The sequence below is a fragment of the Globicephala melas genome, chromosome 15, assembly GCF_963455315.2.
Source record: "Globicephala melas chromosome 15, mGloMel1.2, whole genome shotgun sequence".
NCBI classification, from domain to species: domain Eukaryota; kingdom Metazoa; phylum Chordata; class Mammalia; order Artiodactyla; family Delphinidae; genus Globicephala; species Globicephala melas.
Genome location: NC_083328.1, coordinates 85,291,859 through 85,307,129, shown reverse-complemented (window position 1 = coordinate 85,307,129; position 15,271 = coordinate 85,291,859). Strand labels below are relative to the sequence as shown.

The window sequence follows — 15,271 nt, the reverse complement described above, 5'->3', positions numbered from 1 at the left end:
TGGGGGGCTGGGGCGGGGCCTCCCATTGCCCTGTCCCCCCAGGTGGACGTCCAGCTTCAGGTGGCGGTGACGCAGCCAGGCCCCTATGCCCTGGTGGTGGAGTACACCAATGAGGACACCCGCCAGGAGGTGGACGTAGCTGTGCACACCCCCCAGCGGGCCCCCCAGCAGGGGGCGCTCACCCTCCACCCCTGCCCATACAGGTGTGTAGGGAGTGGGGAGAGGATTTAAGCCCGGGGGCCGGTGGAGGGCTCTGGGCTCCAGGGCTGCCCTATCCACTGACCACCCCTGCCTGTCCCCCAGCACCCTGTGCCGGGGCACCGCCCTGGATGCCCAGCGCCATCTGGCGGTCTTCCACCTGGACACGGAGGCCAGCGTCCGGCTCACAGCCGAGCAGGCACGATTCTTCCTGGTAAGGCCCCAACCCCCTCACCTGCATGGGCCGCAGGACCCCACTGTGGGGTTAGGTCTTTCCAAAGATTTTCAACACATGCAAAAGTAGAAGAATGTGATGAGCCTGGGTACCCATCACCAGTGCCATCTTCAGCTCACATTGGGTGGAGGTTCTTCCAGAATCCTCCTCCTGCAGGGTTTTTTCCTTGTGGGTATGAGATGTAAATTTATTTATAAATAATGTTCACGGTCACATGAGGGGACCGTGATGCGCTGGAGTCAGAGTAGGAAGAGCAATCTGAACGAAAGGCTGCTTTTTGGTATAATTTACAAAAACACAACACCTCGTGGCCCCGAATTAGGAAGGGGTCCACACAGCGTGGGTTCTGAAGCTTGGGATTTGCTATCGTTGTGGTAACTTGCTTCTTTTTTTTTTTTTAATTTGTTTATTTATTTTTGGCTGTATTGGGTCTTTGTTGTTGCGCGTGGGCTTTCTCTAGTTGCAGCGAGCGGGGGCTACTCTTCATTGTGGTGCGCGGGCTTCTCATTGCGGTGGCTTCTCGTGTTGTGGAGCACGGGCTCGAGGCACGCGGGCTTCAGTAGTTGTGGCATGTGGGCTCAGTAGTTGTGGCTCACGGGCTCTAGAGCACAGGCTTAGTAGTTGTGGCGCACGGGCTTAGTTGCTCTGCGGCATGCGGGATCTTCCCAGACCAGGGATCAAACCCATGACCCCTGCGTTGGCAGGCAGATTCTTAACCACTGCACCACCAGGGAAGCCCGTAACTTCTGTGTCAGCTTCACAGAGTTGAAGATTAAATCCCAAGGCTAAACGTTCTGGGCAATATTAATCGTCAGTTCAATGCCCAGAACCAAGCACACGCGTTTATTCAGTAAGTGACAAAATGGGTGATGTCGTTCTCGTCAGAGTATTACCTAGTCTCACTGTTACGTTTCCCTAGGCCTTTAAAAGTTTTATCAGAGTATCATATGCACGTATTTCTATGAAAGCGTCAAATATTGAAAACAGACTTGCAACAACAAAGCGTAATCACACGCCCCACCTGCGCACTTCTCTTTCTACTTTCCGGAGTCAGTCCGTTTCTTCCACGTTGCTAAGTAACGCATGCTACATTGCTTCCTCCTAATTTTTCGACATCGGAACCCCTGCGGTTCTGTCCTCATGCACACGCGGTGCTGTAGTCGTGGGCTGGGACACTTTAGGCTCTCCATGGAGCTGTACCCACAGCCCAGTACCCAGGCCAGGAAGCAACATGGCCCCACCCCTGACGCCACTCAGCCACCCCCTCCCCCCGCCCGCCCCAGCCAGGGTAACTGCCTCCAGACACTGACAGCACCGCCTAGTTTGCCTATTCTGGAACCTTCTATAATTGGAGTCACACAGGTGTTCCTTTGCGCTGCCTCTTTGGCCGACGCCCTGGTAGGGATGGATGGAGCTGTCGCCATGGTCACGTGGTATTCTGTCTTCGCTGTTGGGTTTTTCTAGACCCCCTGAGGTGTCACGTTTTACCGTATCTGTCACACACGTTTCTTCGCCGTGGTAGACGGTACAGGACGGAGATGCCTGCTCACGAACCCCCGCTCGCTGAGCGCCCGCCTGTGCCGGGTCCCCGGCCCTATGACCACAGAGGGGTGGAGCGCAGTGGGAGGAAGAACGGCCTCCGGGGGAGCTGGGAGGTGCTGCAGGCCCAGAATCCACAGCTGAGGGCTGGGGTCTGTGCAGCTGGAGGAGAGGGAGGTGGAGTCGGGGCCGGGGCTCGGTGCAGAGAGCAGGACCGGCCCGGGTGCGGGTGTGGACGGGCCACTCCTGCTGCCACACCCACACCTGTCCCCTTTCTGCAGCACAGTGCCACCCTGGTGCCCGCGGAGACCTTCAGCTCAGAGTTCGTGGAGCCCCGCGTCCGCTGCATCAGCAGTCACGGTGCCTTCAGCCCCAGCAGGTAGTGGGGCCGGGGGCGGGAGCCCAGGGCGGCGGCAGGGCGGTGGCCGGGACTCGGGGACTCACCCCTGTGTTCCCCACCCCCCAGTGCCGCCTGCCTGCCCTCCCGCTTCCCGAAGCCGCCGCAGCCTGTGGTGCTCAGGGACTGCCAGGTGCTGCCGCTGCCGCCCGGCCTCCCGCTGACCCACTCTCGGGAGCTCACGCCGGGCGCGCCCCCGCCCGGGCCCCAGCCCCGGCCCCCAACCGCTGTGGACCCCGACGTGGAGCCTACCCTGCTGCGCCACCCCCAGGTGTGGGCCGGGGCCGGGGCCGGGGCTGGGAGGGGCCGGGGGGGTGGCTGGGGTGGGACTTGCAGCCCCTGATACTCCTGCATCTCTGCCCACTCACCGGAGCTGCTCCCCCCGGCACAGGGCACCGTGGTCTTCACCACCCACGTGCCCGCCCTGGGCCGCTACGCCTTCCTGCTGCACGGCTACCAGCCGGCCCACCCCACCTTCGCTGTGGAGGTCCTCATCAACGGGGGTCGTGTGTGGCAGGGTAAGCAGAGGGGCGGACCCCGGGGCGAGGAGGCTCTCGGGGGTCTCGTCCACACGGCCCATCGCGTGATACCACACACGACATGGATGGGGCGCGTGCCGGGTCCACAGCTCGCAGGGGCCGTGGCTCGGTGCCCGCTGCCTGGCTGTGACAGGGCCACGTGCCCCATCCTGCCATCAGCTCTCACATGCGGTGCCCCAGGGCCCACTGTGTGTGGCAGGCCCTGCCCCTCACATCTGTGCTGTGGTTCAGAGTTCACCCCGTCCTGTGCCTTCTGTGGGACCCGGGTCCGTGCACGTCTGTTGCATTCTGCTCTGACGAGCCCGGGGACCTTCCTGCACCTCGTGGGGCCTCGTGTGTGACCACAGCCGACTCACGTAGCACAACTGGGCCAGCCACGTGGGTCTCGGGCGGGTCACACACGTGTCTCGTTCAGGGACGCGTGGTCCTCCGTGGTGGGTGCTGTCATTGGGATCCTCTCCTCCCTGGTGACTCCAGGAGTGTCCCGAGCCTGGGTGAGGCGCTGTGTGTGTGCCGGGAACACTGACCTGCCTTTCCGCACCTCCAGGCCATGCCAACGCCAGCTTCTGCCCGCATGCCTACGGCTGCCGCACCCTGGTGGTGTGTGAGGGCCGGGCCGTCCTGGATGTGACCGACAGCGAGCTCACCGTGACCGTGCGTGTGCCCGAGGGCCGCTGGCTCTGGCTGGTGAGTTCTCGGGCTGGTAGCCGTCCTCCACCTGTCGTACCACTGTCGATCGCTCTGCCACAGCGTGTCCCCTGCTTGCCGCGGCCCAACCCTGGGCCAGGTGCCAGGGGCAGCAGCCTCTGGGGACCTCCAGGCCCATCACGAGAGGCTCCTGAGGGGATCCAGGAGCCAAGATATTGCCCAGCAGCTCTGGGGCCCTGCTGGTCAGAGTGGCCTTCCTGGAGAGGGAGGCGTCCGGCAAAGAGGGGTGGACAGGGTGCCAGGAGCCTGGGCCCTTCCTCACACTCCCCAAGCTTCCGTTTGGCCACAGAGGCTGGCCTCCCCTCTGAGTGGCCCCCAGGAGGGACCCAGCACCTGGCAGCCTGGCTGGGGCCCCGGGCCAGGGTGTGATATCGCCACCGCTGTCTTAGCTGCCCGGCCAGACCCTGGCCTGTGGCAGAGAAGCCCTGGCGTCGGCCCCGGCCGGTGGGCTCCGGCACCCACCCCCGACCTGGACCCTTCGCTGGGCCTGCGGGAAGGTGACCAGGCCTTGATGCTCTAGGAGTATGTGCTGGTGGTCCCCGAAGATGCCTACAGCCCCAGCTACTTCCAGGAGGAGCCCCTGGACAAATCCTACGACTTCATCAGCCAGTGCGCCACCCACGGTTACCACGTCAGGTGGGCCGGGCTCGGGGCCGGGGGCAGCAGGGTAGGGGCCGGGCTGGGAGCTGGCCTCACCACCCGCCCTCACCCCAGCCCCTCCAGCTCGTCGTCCTTCTGCCGCAACGCCGCCACCTCCCTCTCCCTCTTCTATAACAACGGGGCTCGGCCGTGCAGCTGCCACGAGGTGGGCGCCGTGGGACCCACGTGTGAGCCCTTCGGGGGCCAGTGTCCCTGCCGCGCCCACGTCATAGGCCGTGACTGCTCCCGCTGTGCCACTGGCTACTGGGGCTTCCCCAGCTGCAGGCGTGAGTACCCCAGTCCGCGGGAACGTCCAGGGGTGCCTCCAGGAAACAGTGGTCAGGAGCATGTTCCTGGTGGACCGGCCCTGCCACGTCCTGTCTGCGAGGGCCCAGGCCTTCCAGGGCTGTCCAGGAGGTTCCGGGGACTAGGCAGCAGCTCTGCCCAGCTGACGCCACGTCAGAGGAGCTGCCTGGGGCTTGGGGCCCGGAGCTGGGTGGAACCAGGCTGGGGGTAGGGTGGCCTCGCCCCCCCCCCCGCCATTCAGTGTCCCCAGGTCTGCCGTCGGGTCCCCTGACCGGGGCCTGTGCACGCGCCCCACAGCCTGTGACTGCAGCGGCCGCCTCTGTGATGAGCTCACAGGCCAGTGCATCTGCCCGCCGCGCACCGTCCCACCCGACTGTGTCATCTGCCAGCCCCAGACCTTTGGCTGCCACCCCCTGGTCGGCTGTGAGGAGTGTAACTGCTCGGGCCCCGGCGTCCAGGAACTCATGGACCCCACCTGTGATGTGGACAGTGGCCAGTGCAAGTGAGCACCAGGGTGCGGGTCCCCGTGGCCTCGGGGCAGTCCCGGGTCGCCTGCCACTGAGCCCTGAACCCATCCAGCCCCCGGTAGTGTCCCCGGCGCTCAGGGGGGCACCACCTTGGTGGGGGGCACCTCTGGTCTCTCGTGTCAGTGTGAGGGGCCGGGTGGAGGAGAGGCCCAGCGGCTGCTGAACCCTCACGGCAGGTGCAGACCCAACGTGGCCGGACGCCGCTGTGACACTTGTGCTCCCGGGTTCTACGGCTTCCCCAGCTGCCGCCCCTGCGACTGCCACGAAGCAGGCTCTGCACCTGGAACATGCGACCCCCTCACAGGCCAGTGCTCTTGCAAGGTGAGGGCGGTCTGGGGCCAGCCCTGCCGACACAACCCCACCCCATCCCTCGTCTTGTCTTCTCAGCGGACTTTCGTCCCTCTGGGAGGTTGTAGGCGCCTTTGGGACAGTCAGCCCAGTTGTGGGGTGACAGCCAACACGGGCACACGGCTGACCGCCCTGCCCTGTTGTGCCCTCCTGCCCCCAGGAGAACGTGCAGGGCCCGCGGTGTGACCAGTGCCGCCTTGGGACGTTCTCCCTGGACGTGGCCAACCCAAAAGGCTGCACCCGCTGCTTCTGCTTCGGGGCCACGGATCGCTGCCAGAGCTCCGCCTACGCCCGCCGGGAGGTGTGCGGGCAGGACGGGAGGGGACTCAGGGAGGGGGTCTGAGACGTAGGACGGGGCCCTGTGATACGCGAGGGCATGCGCCTGTGTTACCCACCCACGTGCCCTGCAGTTCGTGGACATGGAGGGCTGGACGCTGCTGAGTGGTGACCGGCAGGTGGTGCCCCACGAGCGGCAGGCAGAGGGAACACTGCTTCGCGCGGACCTGCGGCGCGTGCCTGAGGCCTTCCCCGAGCTGTACTGGCAGGCCCCACCCTCCTACCTGGGGGACCGGGTGAGCAGGCCAATTGGCCCCTGGGAGGGCACCCAGAGGGTGTTCAGGACCTCCTGGAGGCCTGGGGGGGGCCGGCAGTGAGGATGCTGGTGTCCAGGGAGGGATAGGGTGCCTAGAACCACTGCCGTCGACTCGGCCCGTGGACGGGGTCTGGCCAGGTCGCATCCCTCTGTCTGGCTTCCAGGTGTCGTCCTACGGTGGGACCCTCCACTACGAACTGCACTCGGAGACCCAGCGGGGAGACGTGTTCATCCCCACGGAGAGCAGACCAGATGTGGTGCTGCAGGTGGCCCACCGGGTGGTCTTGGCAAGGGCGGGCAGCGGGCACAGCCGAGCCGGGACCGTGGGCAGCCCGATTCCTGGCCCTCATCCGCCCACACGCCTCCCCAGGGCAACCAGATGAGCATCGCGTTCCTGGAGCCAGCGTACCCGGCGCCCGGCCACGTTCACCGCGGGGAGCTGCAGCTGGTGGAGGTGAGCAGCCGTCTCTGGCCCCCAAGGCTGCAGGGGCTGCTCTCCGTGTAAGAAAACAGGGTCCAGGAGTGGGCGGGACACTCGTCAGCGCGCCTCTTTTCTGGTTCCCCGTGGGGGTAACGCTCCTGGGCCGAGTGCTGGCTTGCAAACCCCTGATCCCTGACGGGTGAGCAGCTCCTCTGACACCTGGCCCTGGGGTTCCCTCTGCAGGCCACCAGCTTGTGTCTTTCGTCCATTTCCTTTCCGAGGGGTTTCGTGTTATTCCTGAGGTTCACCCTGTGTCCTGGCTTCAGAGCTGCGATCGTCTTGTTTTAGTCTGTACTCTTGTAGCCTGTGTCTTTCTGTAAGATCTTTTCTGATGAACAGACGTTCTTGCATTTGATGTACCCAAGTCGTTCATTTTTCATTTGCAGTTAGTGCTTTCGTGCGTTAAAGTCTTTGCCTCTCAGATCAGACGTCACTCACCTGTACCGCGTGTCCCCCCCATGTGTCCTGCGTGCCCCCACCCCCCCGCGGGAGGGTCTGTCCTGGGCTCCTGTTGCGCCCCGCTGCGGCGGCCGCACTGAGGCCCTGTCATGGCCGCGCAGGGCAATTTCCGGCACGTGGAGACGCGCAGCGCTGTGTCCCGCGAGGAGCTCATGATGGTGCTGGCCGGCCTGGAGCAGCTGCACATCCGCGCCCTCTTCTCGCAGACCTCCTCAGCCATCTCCCTGCGCAGGGTGGCGCTGGAGGTGGCCAGCGAGGTGGGCGGGGGACCTCCGGCCAGCAACGTGGAGCTGTGCATGTGCCCTGCCAACTACCGTGGGGACTCGTGCCAGGTGAGGTGGCGGGGGCAGGCACCGGGCTGCCGCCGATGGGTCGCCCTGCCCCGCGTGCGCACGTCCACCCTCCCCCGAGCGTCCACGCCTGGCCTCCGTCTCCATCTCACTCCACCCCTCCTCCTACCAGCTGGGTATCACGCTCCCGGCAGCTGACCTTCCCACCACAGGCTGAGCCGGCCACTTGCTCATCCGTCTGTTAATCCGCTGTCACCTGCCCCCTGCCCGGCCCCCCGTGCACGCAGCTGGTCTTCATCTGTTCAGTGCCCAGTCCGTCCCACGTCCATGGTTTACCCAGACAGCATCACCGAACCCTCCTCCCCTCCCTCCGCCCGCCTGGAAGAGGTGTTTGGAGGAGAACAGGAGGTGGTCCCCTGAGCCCGCGGCATCTGCGTGGCTTTATGGGCGGTGACTGTGCCTTCAGCGGTCGGTCAGGCTCAGGAGCGGGGTCCCCGGCTGCCCCCACACCAGGCTGACCCCGCCTCCTTTCCTGACTGTTGATGCCCACCCGCCCCCAGGAATGCGCCCCTGGCTACTACCGGGACGTCAAAGGTCTCTTTTTGGGTCGCTGCATCCCCTGTCAGTGCCATGGCCACTCAGACCGCTGCCTCCCTGGCTCGGGTGTCTGCGTGGTGAGTGGGGCCCCGCAGGGGAGGGCGGCCACCAGAGGCGCAGGGTAGGGAAGACCAGGGGGCCTTTGGTCAGTAGTTACGGGTACGCTGAGGTCTGGGGGAGGGGAGGGGCTCTGGGCAGGGCACCTGCTGGCAGTGGGCGGAGTCCTGCAGGGTGGGGGTGGGGGAGCTGGCGGGAAGCGAGGCCTCCGCCGTCGGTGCTGATGTGTCCCGTCTGCCCCAGGGCTGCCAGCACGACACCGAGGGTGACCACTGCGAGCGCTGCCAGGCCGGCTTCGTGCGCAGCGGACCTGAGGACCCTGCGGCCCCCTGCATCAGCTGCCCTTGCCCTCTGGCTGTGCCTTCCAACAAGTGAGCTGGGCCACAGCCCCTCCAGGGCCCCGGCCATTGACTGGTGGACCAAAGTCCTTAAAGACCCGGAATGGAATACCACCACCCCCTACCTGGTTGGGTCAGCACTGCCCTCTGTGGAGGCCGGGGCATCCGGGGTGGGCCCATGAAGTGGGGGACCCCCCCCCCGCTTACCTGGTGCTCACCTGGAGCGTGCTGGGGTGTAACGACCACCTCCGTCTCTGCAGCTTCGCCACGGGCTGCATCCTGCGAGGTGGCCGCGCCCAGTGTCTCTGCAAACCCGGCTATGCTGGGGCCTCCTGCGAGCGGTGAGCTGGGCAGGCGGGTGCCTGACTGGGGCGGGGTCTGCGTGCGTGGCCCCGGGGACGCTGCGTTGCCTGCCAGCACCAGCCATGATCCCGCCCCACCAGGTGCGCACCTGGCTTCTTTGGGAACCCCCTGGTGCTGGGCAGCTCGTGCCAGCCCTGCGACTGCAGCGGCAACGGCGACCCCAACATGCTCTTCAGCGACTGCGACCCCTTGACGGGCACCTGCCGCGGCTGCCTGCGCCACACCACCGGGCCCCGCTGCGAGAGCTGCGCCCCCGGCTTCTACGGCAACGCCCTGCTGCCCGGCAACTGCACCCGTAGGCAGGGAGGGCGGGGCTGAAGGGCCCCTGGGTGTCCCACCCGGAGCAGGCTGTGTCCCGGGCCGGGCCCAGCGTGGACAGGGTGGACCCGACCAGGCCCCCAGGACTCACGGTCAGGCGACCCCACGGCCAGGCCGAGGGTCACTTGGGGACTCTGGCCTCTCCTGAGGGAGGGCACCCCACGAGGGCTCTGACGGGTCTTCTGGCTGAGCCCAGGCTGCAGGGGAGGCGGGCACAATGGGCCGGTGAGCAGGCAGCTGCATGGTTTGGACCTAGGTGGAGCAGGGAGGGGATGAAAAGTGAGGGCCTGGGGGCTTCACTTGGGGCAGGATGGAGATGCGTGTGGAGTAGGTGCCCAGTAAGGGCTTCCCGGGGTGGGAGGGAAGAGGCTGGGTGGGGGTCAGGGCTACTGTCACAGCCACCCTTCTGCAGGGTGTGACTGCTCCCCGTGTGGGACGGAGGCCTGTGATCCCCGTAGTGGGCGTTGCCTGTGCAAAGCGGGTGTGACCGGTCAGCGCTGCGACCAATGTCAGGTAGCGCTGCCAGGGTGGGGCGGGGCCTTGATTTTGTGGGTGGGGCCTTGGTGTGGGGGTGGGGTTTTGTGGCTGTGGGGCGGGGCCTTGGCGTAGGGGCGGGGCTCGGGGCCAGAGGGATGGGGTATGGGTGTAGGGGCAGGACGTCATGGCTGGAGGTGCAGGCTCTCAGGGCTGAAGGAAGCTGGGTCTTACGAGCTGGGCAGAGCCCTGACTGCAGTTTGTGCCCCCAGGAAGGACACTTCGGCTTTGAGGGCTGCGGGGGCTGCCGCCCGTGCGCCTGTGGCCCAGCTGCCGAGGGCTCCGAGTGCCACCCCCAGAGCGGGCAGTGCCACTGCCGGCCCGGGACTGGGGGTCTCCAGTGCCGCGAGTGTGCCCCCGGCCACTGGGGGCTCCCTGAGCAGGGCTGCAGGCGTGAGTGCGGGCCGGCGGGACACCTCGGGGCAACAAGGAGTACCCCAGGGCCCTCAGCCGGCCACTCACCCCACCCCTCCCACCCCAGGCTGCCAGTGCCAGGGCGGCCACTGTGACGTCCACACGGGCCGCTGCACGTGCCCCCAGGGGCTCAGTGGGGAGCGCTGTGACACCTGCAGCCACCAGCACCAGGTGCCCATGCCAGGAGGGCCTGGGGGCCACGGCGTGCACTGCGAAGGTGTGTGCCTGCCCTCCCCACTGCCCCAGCCGCCTGGCCACACCCGGCTCCCCCGCCCCTCCCAACTCCATCTGGGATGGTGCCAGTCCCAGCGCCATGCTGACTCGGTGACCCCGACGTTCACCTCCACCTCCAGATCAGTTCTCTGGTCCCAGCGCTCCTTGTCAATTTTCTGAGAGACCCCACGGCTGTCCTGTTGACCCTGAGACCCCCACGCTGACCTCTGCAACCCCTAACCTCGTAACCCTCAGCCCAGCTCAGTACCCCGTTCCACCTCCGTGACCCCTAGTGACCCGCTTCTAGCTCGCCGACCCCATGACTCTCTGGTGGTCTCAGGCCCACCCCTCACCCCACGCCCACCTGCCCCCTGCCCTCAGTGTGTGGCCACTGTGTGGTGTTGCTCCTGGACGACCTGGAGCGGGCTGGCGCTCTCCTCCCCGCCATCCGGGAGCAGCTGCGTGGCGTCAATGCCAGCTCCGTGGTCTGGGCCCGGCTGCACAGGCTGAACGCCTCCATCGCCGACCTGCAGGTACTGCCCGGCCCGGCCCCCAGCCTCCCCTGCCCAGGTCGCAGGCTCTCACCTTCCCCTCCCCGCAGAGCCAGCTCCGGAAACCTCCTGGCCCCCGTCATGAGACTACACAGCAGTTGGAGACACTGGAACGGCAGACCTCAAGCCTCGGGCAGGACGTGCAGCAGCTGGACGGCCAGGCAGGCGCCTGGGGAGCCCTGCCCCAGAACCCAACCCCTGGAATGCTTCTCCTCCAGGAAAGCCCTTTCCCGGGACCGCTTTCTCTCAGCAGACTCCTCCCCAAGAGGCCTCTCTCCCCGGGCCCCAAACCATCCAGCGTCACCCCTGACCCGCAGCTCAGCCTCGAGGCCTGATGGGTACTTCATCCACAGGCCACAGGGGCCCGAGCCCAGGCCGGCCAGCTTCTGGACAGCACCGAGGCCACGCTGGGCCGGGCACAGACGCTGCTGGCAGCCGTCCGGGCTGTGGACCGCGCCCTGAGCGGTAGGGGCTGGCCCACCTGGGCAGGGCGGGGAGAGTCAGGGCAGGGGGCGTGCCTCCAGGGGGCTCGGCCTTGAAGAACCGGCACGTTTGGATGTTTAGACAGGGAGATGGGCCTCGGCCGCGGAAACAGTGGGTCCGGGCTGGGAGGTGGGGGCACGCGGGCCCCACAAGACGGGCCAGTGCCCCCGCCCACGGGCTGAGCAGACGGCAGTGGTGGGGATCCTGGGGGGGCGCCCTGGGAGGTGAGGGGGTGTGGCGAGAGGGCCGGCGGCCTGGAGCCAGGAGCTGGCGGCCGTCCGGGGCACGCCGGCTTACTCAGGGGTTAGCTGAAGATGCTTGACTGGGCGTTTCTGGCTCGGAAGCTAGTGGCAGAGGTGTGCCCGGGCAGCAGGCCAGCCCTGGGCCCTGACAGCCCGTTCCCCAAACCCACACAGAGCTCGAGTCCCAGACGGACCGCCTGTCACCAGCCAACGCCTCAGCCCTATCGGGTGAGCAGCTGCGCCGGACACTGGCCGAGGTGGAACGGCTGCTCCGGGAGATGCGGGCCCGTGACCTGGGGGTTCCGCGAGCCGCCGCTGAGGCTGAGCTGGGGGAGGCCCAGAGACGTGAGTGGTGTCAGCCCCAGCAGGGCAGAGACGGGAGGGGTGAGGACCCGGCTGGGGGCTCTGGGGCTGAGGTCAGCCTGGAGTGGCATCCCGTCAGCTTGGGAGGGTGGACGGGGACTGGCAGGCACCAGGAGTCACTGCCCCAGTGACCGTTCCTGCCCTGGGCCTTGGCCAGTGCTGGCCCATGTGCAGGAGCAGCTGAGCAGGCGCTGGGAGAGGAACCAGGCGCTGGTAGCACGCACCCGAGACCAGCTGGCCCAGCACGAGGCCGGACTCATGGACCTGCGGGAAGCCCTGAACAGGGCGGTGGGCACTACACGGGAGGCGGAGGAGCTCAACAGCCGCAACCAGGAGCGGCTGGAGGAAGCCCTGGTAGGGAGCCTGCCCCGCGACCCCGGCCCCGCCCCCTCCTCCCCCAGCCCCGCCCCCTCCTCCCCCAGTCCCGCCGCCCCCCCCCCCCCCGCTCACTCTCATACTCATCATCCGCTACCCTGTCACCCCACCCCTTTATTTTCCTGCCTCATCCTTGTTCTATCATGTCTTTCTCACTCCCCATCGTCTCCAGCAACGGAAACAGGAGCTGTTCCGGGACAACGCCACTCTGGGGGCCACTCTACAGGCCGCCAGAGACACCCTGGTCCGGCTCACTGAGCTTCTGCACGGCATGGACCAGGCCAAGGAGGTGAGCACTCCCCCCTCCCAAAGGGCTGCACGCTGAGCGGGGGCAGATCAGGTGGGGGTGAGTAGGGGATGGGGACGAGGGTCCCACCTAAGCCCACCCACCCCCAGGAGTACGAGCACCTTGCTGCCAGCCTGGACGGGGCCCGGACGCCCCTGCTCGAGAAGATGCGGGCCTTCTCCCCGGCGAGCAGCAAGGTGGACCTGGTGGAGGCCGCCGAGGCCCACGCGTGGCAGCTGGACCAGCTGGCGCTCAACCTTTCCAGGTACTGGGCCCAAAGAGGGTGCCCGGGGGCGTGCAGCCAGGGCCTGGAGGTGGCCTAGCTGGTCTGGGAGGGCTCTTAGAAGGAGAGGCCGGTGTCCCTGCAGGGGCTGGTCAGAAGTCTGGGCCCAGGGTGGCAGGAAGAAGCAGGACAGGCACACAGGGCGGTGCAAGGCCAGGAGTCTAGAGCCGCCAGGCAGGCGGAGGCCCGTGAGGTGGGCGGAGCCCCCACCCGCACCCTAGGATCCTCCCCGCTTCCCCTCACAGCATCATCCAGGGAGTCAACCAGGACCGCTTCATCCAGCGGGCCGTCGAGGCCGCCAACGCCTACAGCAGCATTCTGCAAGCCGTGCGGGCCGCCGAGGGTGCCGCCGGCCAGGCGCAGCAGCAGGCGAGCCGTATATGGGCGGTGAGGCCCCGACACCCCCCACAGCCCCGGCGGGAGCCCCTGTTCCCTTGCAGCTCCACCGGGCAGGTGTGAACTGCATCCTGTTTCTCTGTGTCTACAGGTAGTCGTGCAGCGGGGCCTGGCGTCCCGAGCCCGGGAGCTGCTGGCGGACAGCAGTGCCCTGGAGGAGGCCGTCCTTGGGGAGCAGCGGAGGCTGGGCCTCGGTGAGTGCCGGGTCCAGCTGGGCGTCCGGGCTCCGTGGGGACCCTCGCCTTCCGGCCATGTGGGTTGTGACCGTGTGAACCAGGGTCGCAGCTGCCCTCGGTGGGAATTTTCCCCACTGCTCGGCAAGTGCGTCCCTGGGAGCTCTGCGAAGGCCCACCACCCCCCCTGGCCTCGTGACAGGCCCCCGGGACGTGGAAGGGCCTGGGGAAGGGGACGTGGGGCCCAGCTCGTGGTTTCCCTGATGTCCTGGCTGAGGGCCGTGTGCATGCCAGGCCGTCGAGGAGGAGCGGGTGGGGAGCGGGCAGTGGGGTGCGCCCTCTGCTGCTAGCACCTCAGGGCACTGGTGGCCACGAGCAACAGCTCAGCTTTTCTGAGCCTCCATTGCTTCACCTGTAAAATGGGAATAACTGCCTTGGCTGTGGGCCCAGGAGGCTGCGCCAAGACTTGGGCACCAGGGCCACCCCAAGCCGAGGGCCCTCGTGTCCACATGTCTCCATCTGACCGTGTGCGTGTGAGCCTTAATCCTCCCTGGTCAGGAGGGAGGACTGAAATGGGCTGCACCTGTACCCTGGGGGTGGGGGCTCCTCGGGACTGAGGCTGCCTGCCCCGCAGCGTGGGCCACCCTCCAGGGCACCGGGACCCGGCTCCGCGATGCCCGGGCCAGGAAGGAACAACTGGCGGCCCGACTCCGGGAGGTGCAGGCCATGCTGGCTATGGACACAGGTAGGGTGGGTCTCCTTCCTGCCCCCGCCCTCACTGCTTGTCCCCAGAGCTGAAGAGACACCTGTCCGGATAGACATCAGCCAGTCTGTCCAGTAGGCTCTGATGGGGGACGTGTTCACACTTGTGCCATCCGGAGTGGTGGCCGGGGCGGCTGAGGGGGACCCCTGTGTGGGCAGCTCCAGCCCTGGGGACCTTTCCCAGCCCTGGGGATCTGCTTCTGGTCGGAGACAGATGCCAAACGAACGTAGCCCCGGGCAGAAGTGAAAACTGGAAGGGGCAGGGAGCGCGCGGAGAGGGGTGGCGCGGGGCAGGCGGGAGTGTGCGGCAGGGACTTGGGGCACCTGGGGGAGGGGGGGAGGGGGAGGTGGAGGCAGCAGCAGAGGCCAGCATGCTGGAGCTGAGGGCTTGGGGGCCGGGGGGCCAGGAGGGCTCAGGGCAGAGGAGGGATCCCTGCCGACTCGAGAGTCGACCTTCCCCACAAGCCTGGGTTGGGGCCACGGGGACTTTGGGGGGGGGGGTGCGCTCAGGAGAGATGGTGTTGGCGGGGGTAGGGGGGGCCATGGGGAGGCGGGGCTGAGCCAACACTGGGTGACCCAGCTGTGGCGAGAGAGGCTGGCACAGGAGGAGCCGTCTGGGAGAGGACGGAGGGTGCGTTTCCACCGCGCTGAGGCTCTCACGAGATCGGGGGTGGGGGTGACATCCCTGTTGCTGGTCTTGGCATGGGGGTCTATAGTGGTCTCCCCAGATGGGGATGAGGCCCCCCGATGGTCCTCACTTGCCCCCCGCTGAGCCTGCACACTGCCTGCCACAGACGAGACAAGCAAGAAGATAGCCCATGCCAAGGCCGTGGTCACCGAAGCCCAGGACACGGCCGCCCGCGTGCAGTCCCGGCTTCAAGACATGCAGAAAAACGTGGAGCGGTGGCAGGGCCAGTACAAGGGCCTGCAGAGCCGGGACCTGGGCCGGGTGGTGCTCGACGCAGGCCGCTCAGGTGGGCCCTGACGCACAGTGCCCCGACAAGAGGGCGGGCTGGGGTGGGGAGGCCAGGGGCTCAGGGCTGCCTCCCCACATCCGCTCCCCCCCTGCAGTGTCCACCCTGGAGAAGACACTGCCGCAGCTGCTGGCCAAGCTGAGCCTCCTGCAGAACCGTGGGACGCACAACGCCAGCCTGGCCCTGTCGGCCAGCATCGGCCGCGTGCGGGAGCTCATTGCCCAGGCCCGGGGTGCTGCCGATAAGGTGCGTGCGAGTGCCAGGGCCAGGTGGGCGTCTGGGAGACCAGGA

The 15,271-nt window shown here is 67.0% G+C and overlaps 1 protein-coding gene across 1 annotated transcript in view; it reads left to right on the top strand.

The window, feature by feature from the left end:
• The window catches only part of LAMA5 (laminin subunit alpha 5), a 54,154-nt gene that overhangs the window by 31,888 nt on the left and 6,995 nt on the right, over positions 1-15,271 (top strand). Inside the window, exons 27-60 of the mRNA XM_030841592.2 lie at positions 43-203; positions 304-412; positions 2,254-2,351; positions 2,439-2,640; positions 2,761-2,887; positions 3,456-3,595; positions 4,137-4,252; positions 4,331-4,542; positions 4,859-5,063; positions 5,265-5,409; positions 5,597-5,737; positions 5,847-6,008; positions 6,193-6,294; positions 6,399-6,482; positions 7,070-7,300; positions 7,819-7,932; positions 8,156-8,283; positions 8,511-8,591; positions 8,694-8,908; positions 9,344-9,444; positions 9,678-9,858; positions 9,947-10,096; positions 10,474-10,625; positions 10,694-10,804; positions 10,997-11,108; positions 11,543-11,713; positions 11,889-12,085; positions 12,279-12,395; positions 12,503-12,657; positions 12,921-13,062; positions 13,163-13,265; positions 13,879-13,989; positions 14,801-14,980; positions 15,078-15,226. Coding sequence (XP_030697452.2) covers positions 43-203; positions 304-412; positions 2,254-2,351; positions 2,439-2,640; positions 2,761-2,887; positions 3,456-3,595; positions 4,137-4,252; positions 4,331-4,542; positions 4,859-5,063; positions 5,265-5,409; positions 5,597-5,737; positions 5,847-6,008; positions 6,193-6,294; positions 6,399-6,482; positions 7,070-7,300; positions 7,819-7,932; positions 8,156-8,283; positions 8,511-8,591; positions 8,694-8,908; positions 9,344-9,444; positions 9,678-9,858; positions 9,947-10,096; positions 10,474-10,625; positions 10,694-10,804; positions 10,997-11,108; positions 11,543-11,713; positions 11,889-12,085; positions 12,279-12,395; positions 12,503-12,657; positions 12,921-13,062; positions 13,163-13,265; positions 13,879-13,989; positions 14,801-14,980; positions 15,078-15,226 — 4,905 coding nt within the window. The remainder of the gene's footprint in view (positions 1-42; positions 204-303; positions 413-2,253; positions 2,352-2,438; positions 2,641-2,760; positions 2,888-3,455; positions 3,596-4,136; positions 4,253-4,330; positions 4,543-4,858; positions 5,064-5,264; positions 5,410-5,596; positions 5,738-5,846; positions 6,009-6,192; positions 6,295-6,398; positions 6,483-7,069; positions 7,301-7,818; positions 7,933-8,155; positions 8,284-8,510; positions 8,592-8,693; positions 8,909-9,343; positions 9,445-9,677; positions 9,859-9,946; positions 10,097-10,473; positions 10,626-10,693; positions 10,805-10,996; positions 11,109-11,542; positions 11,714-11,888; positions 12,086-12,278; positions 12,396-12,502; positions 12,658-12,920; positions 13,063-13,162; positions 13,266-13,878; positions 13,990-14,800; positions 14,981-15,077; positions 15,227-15,271) is intronic.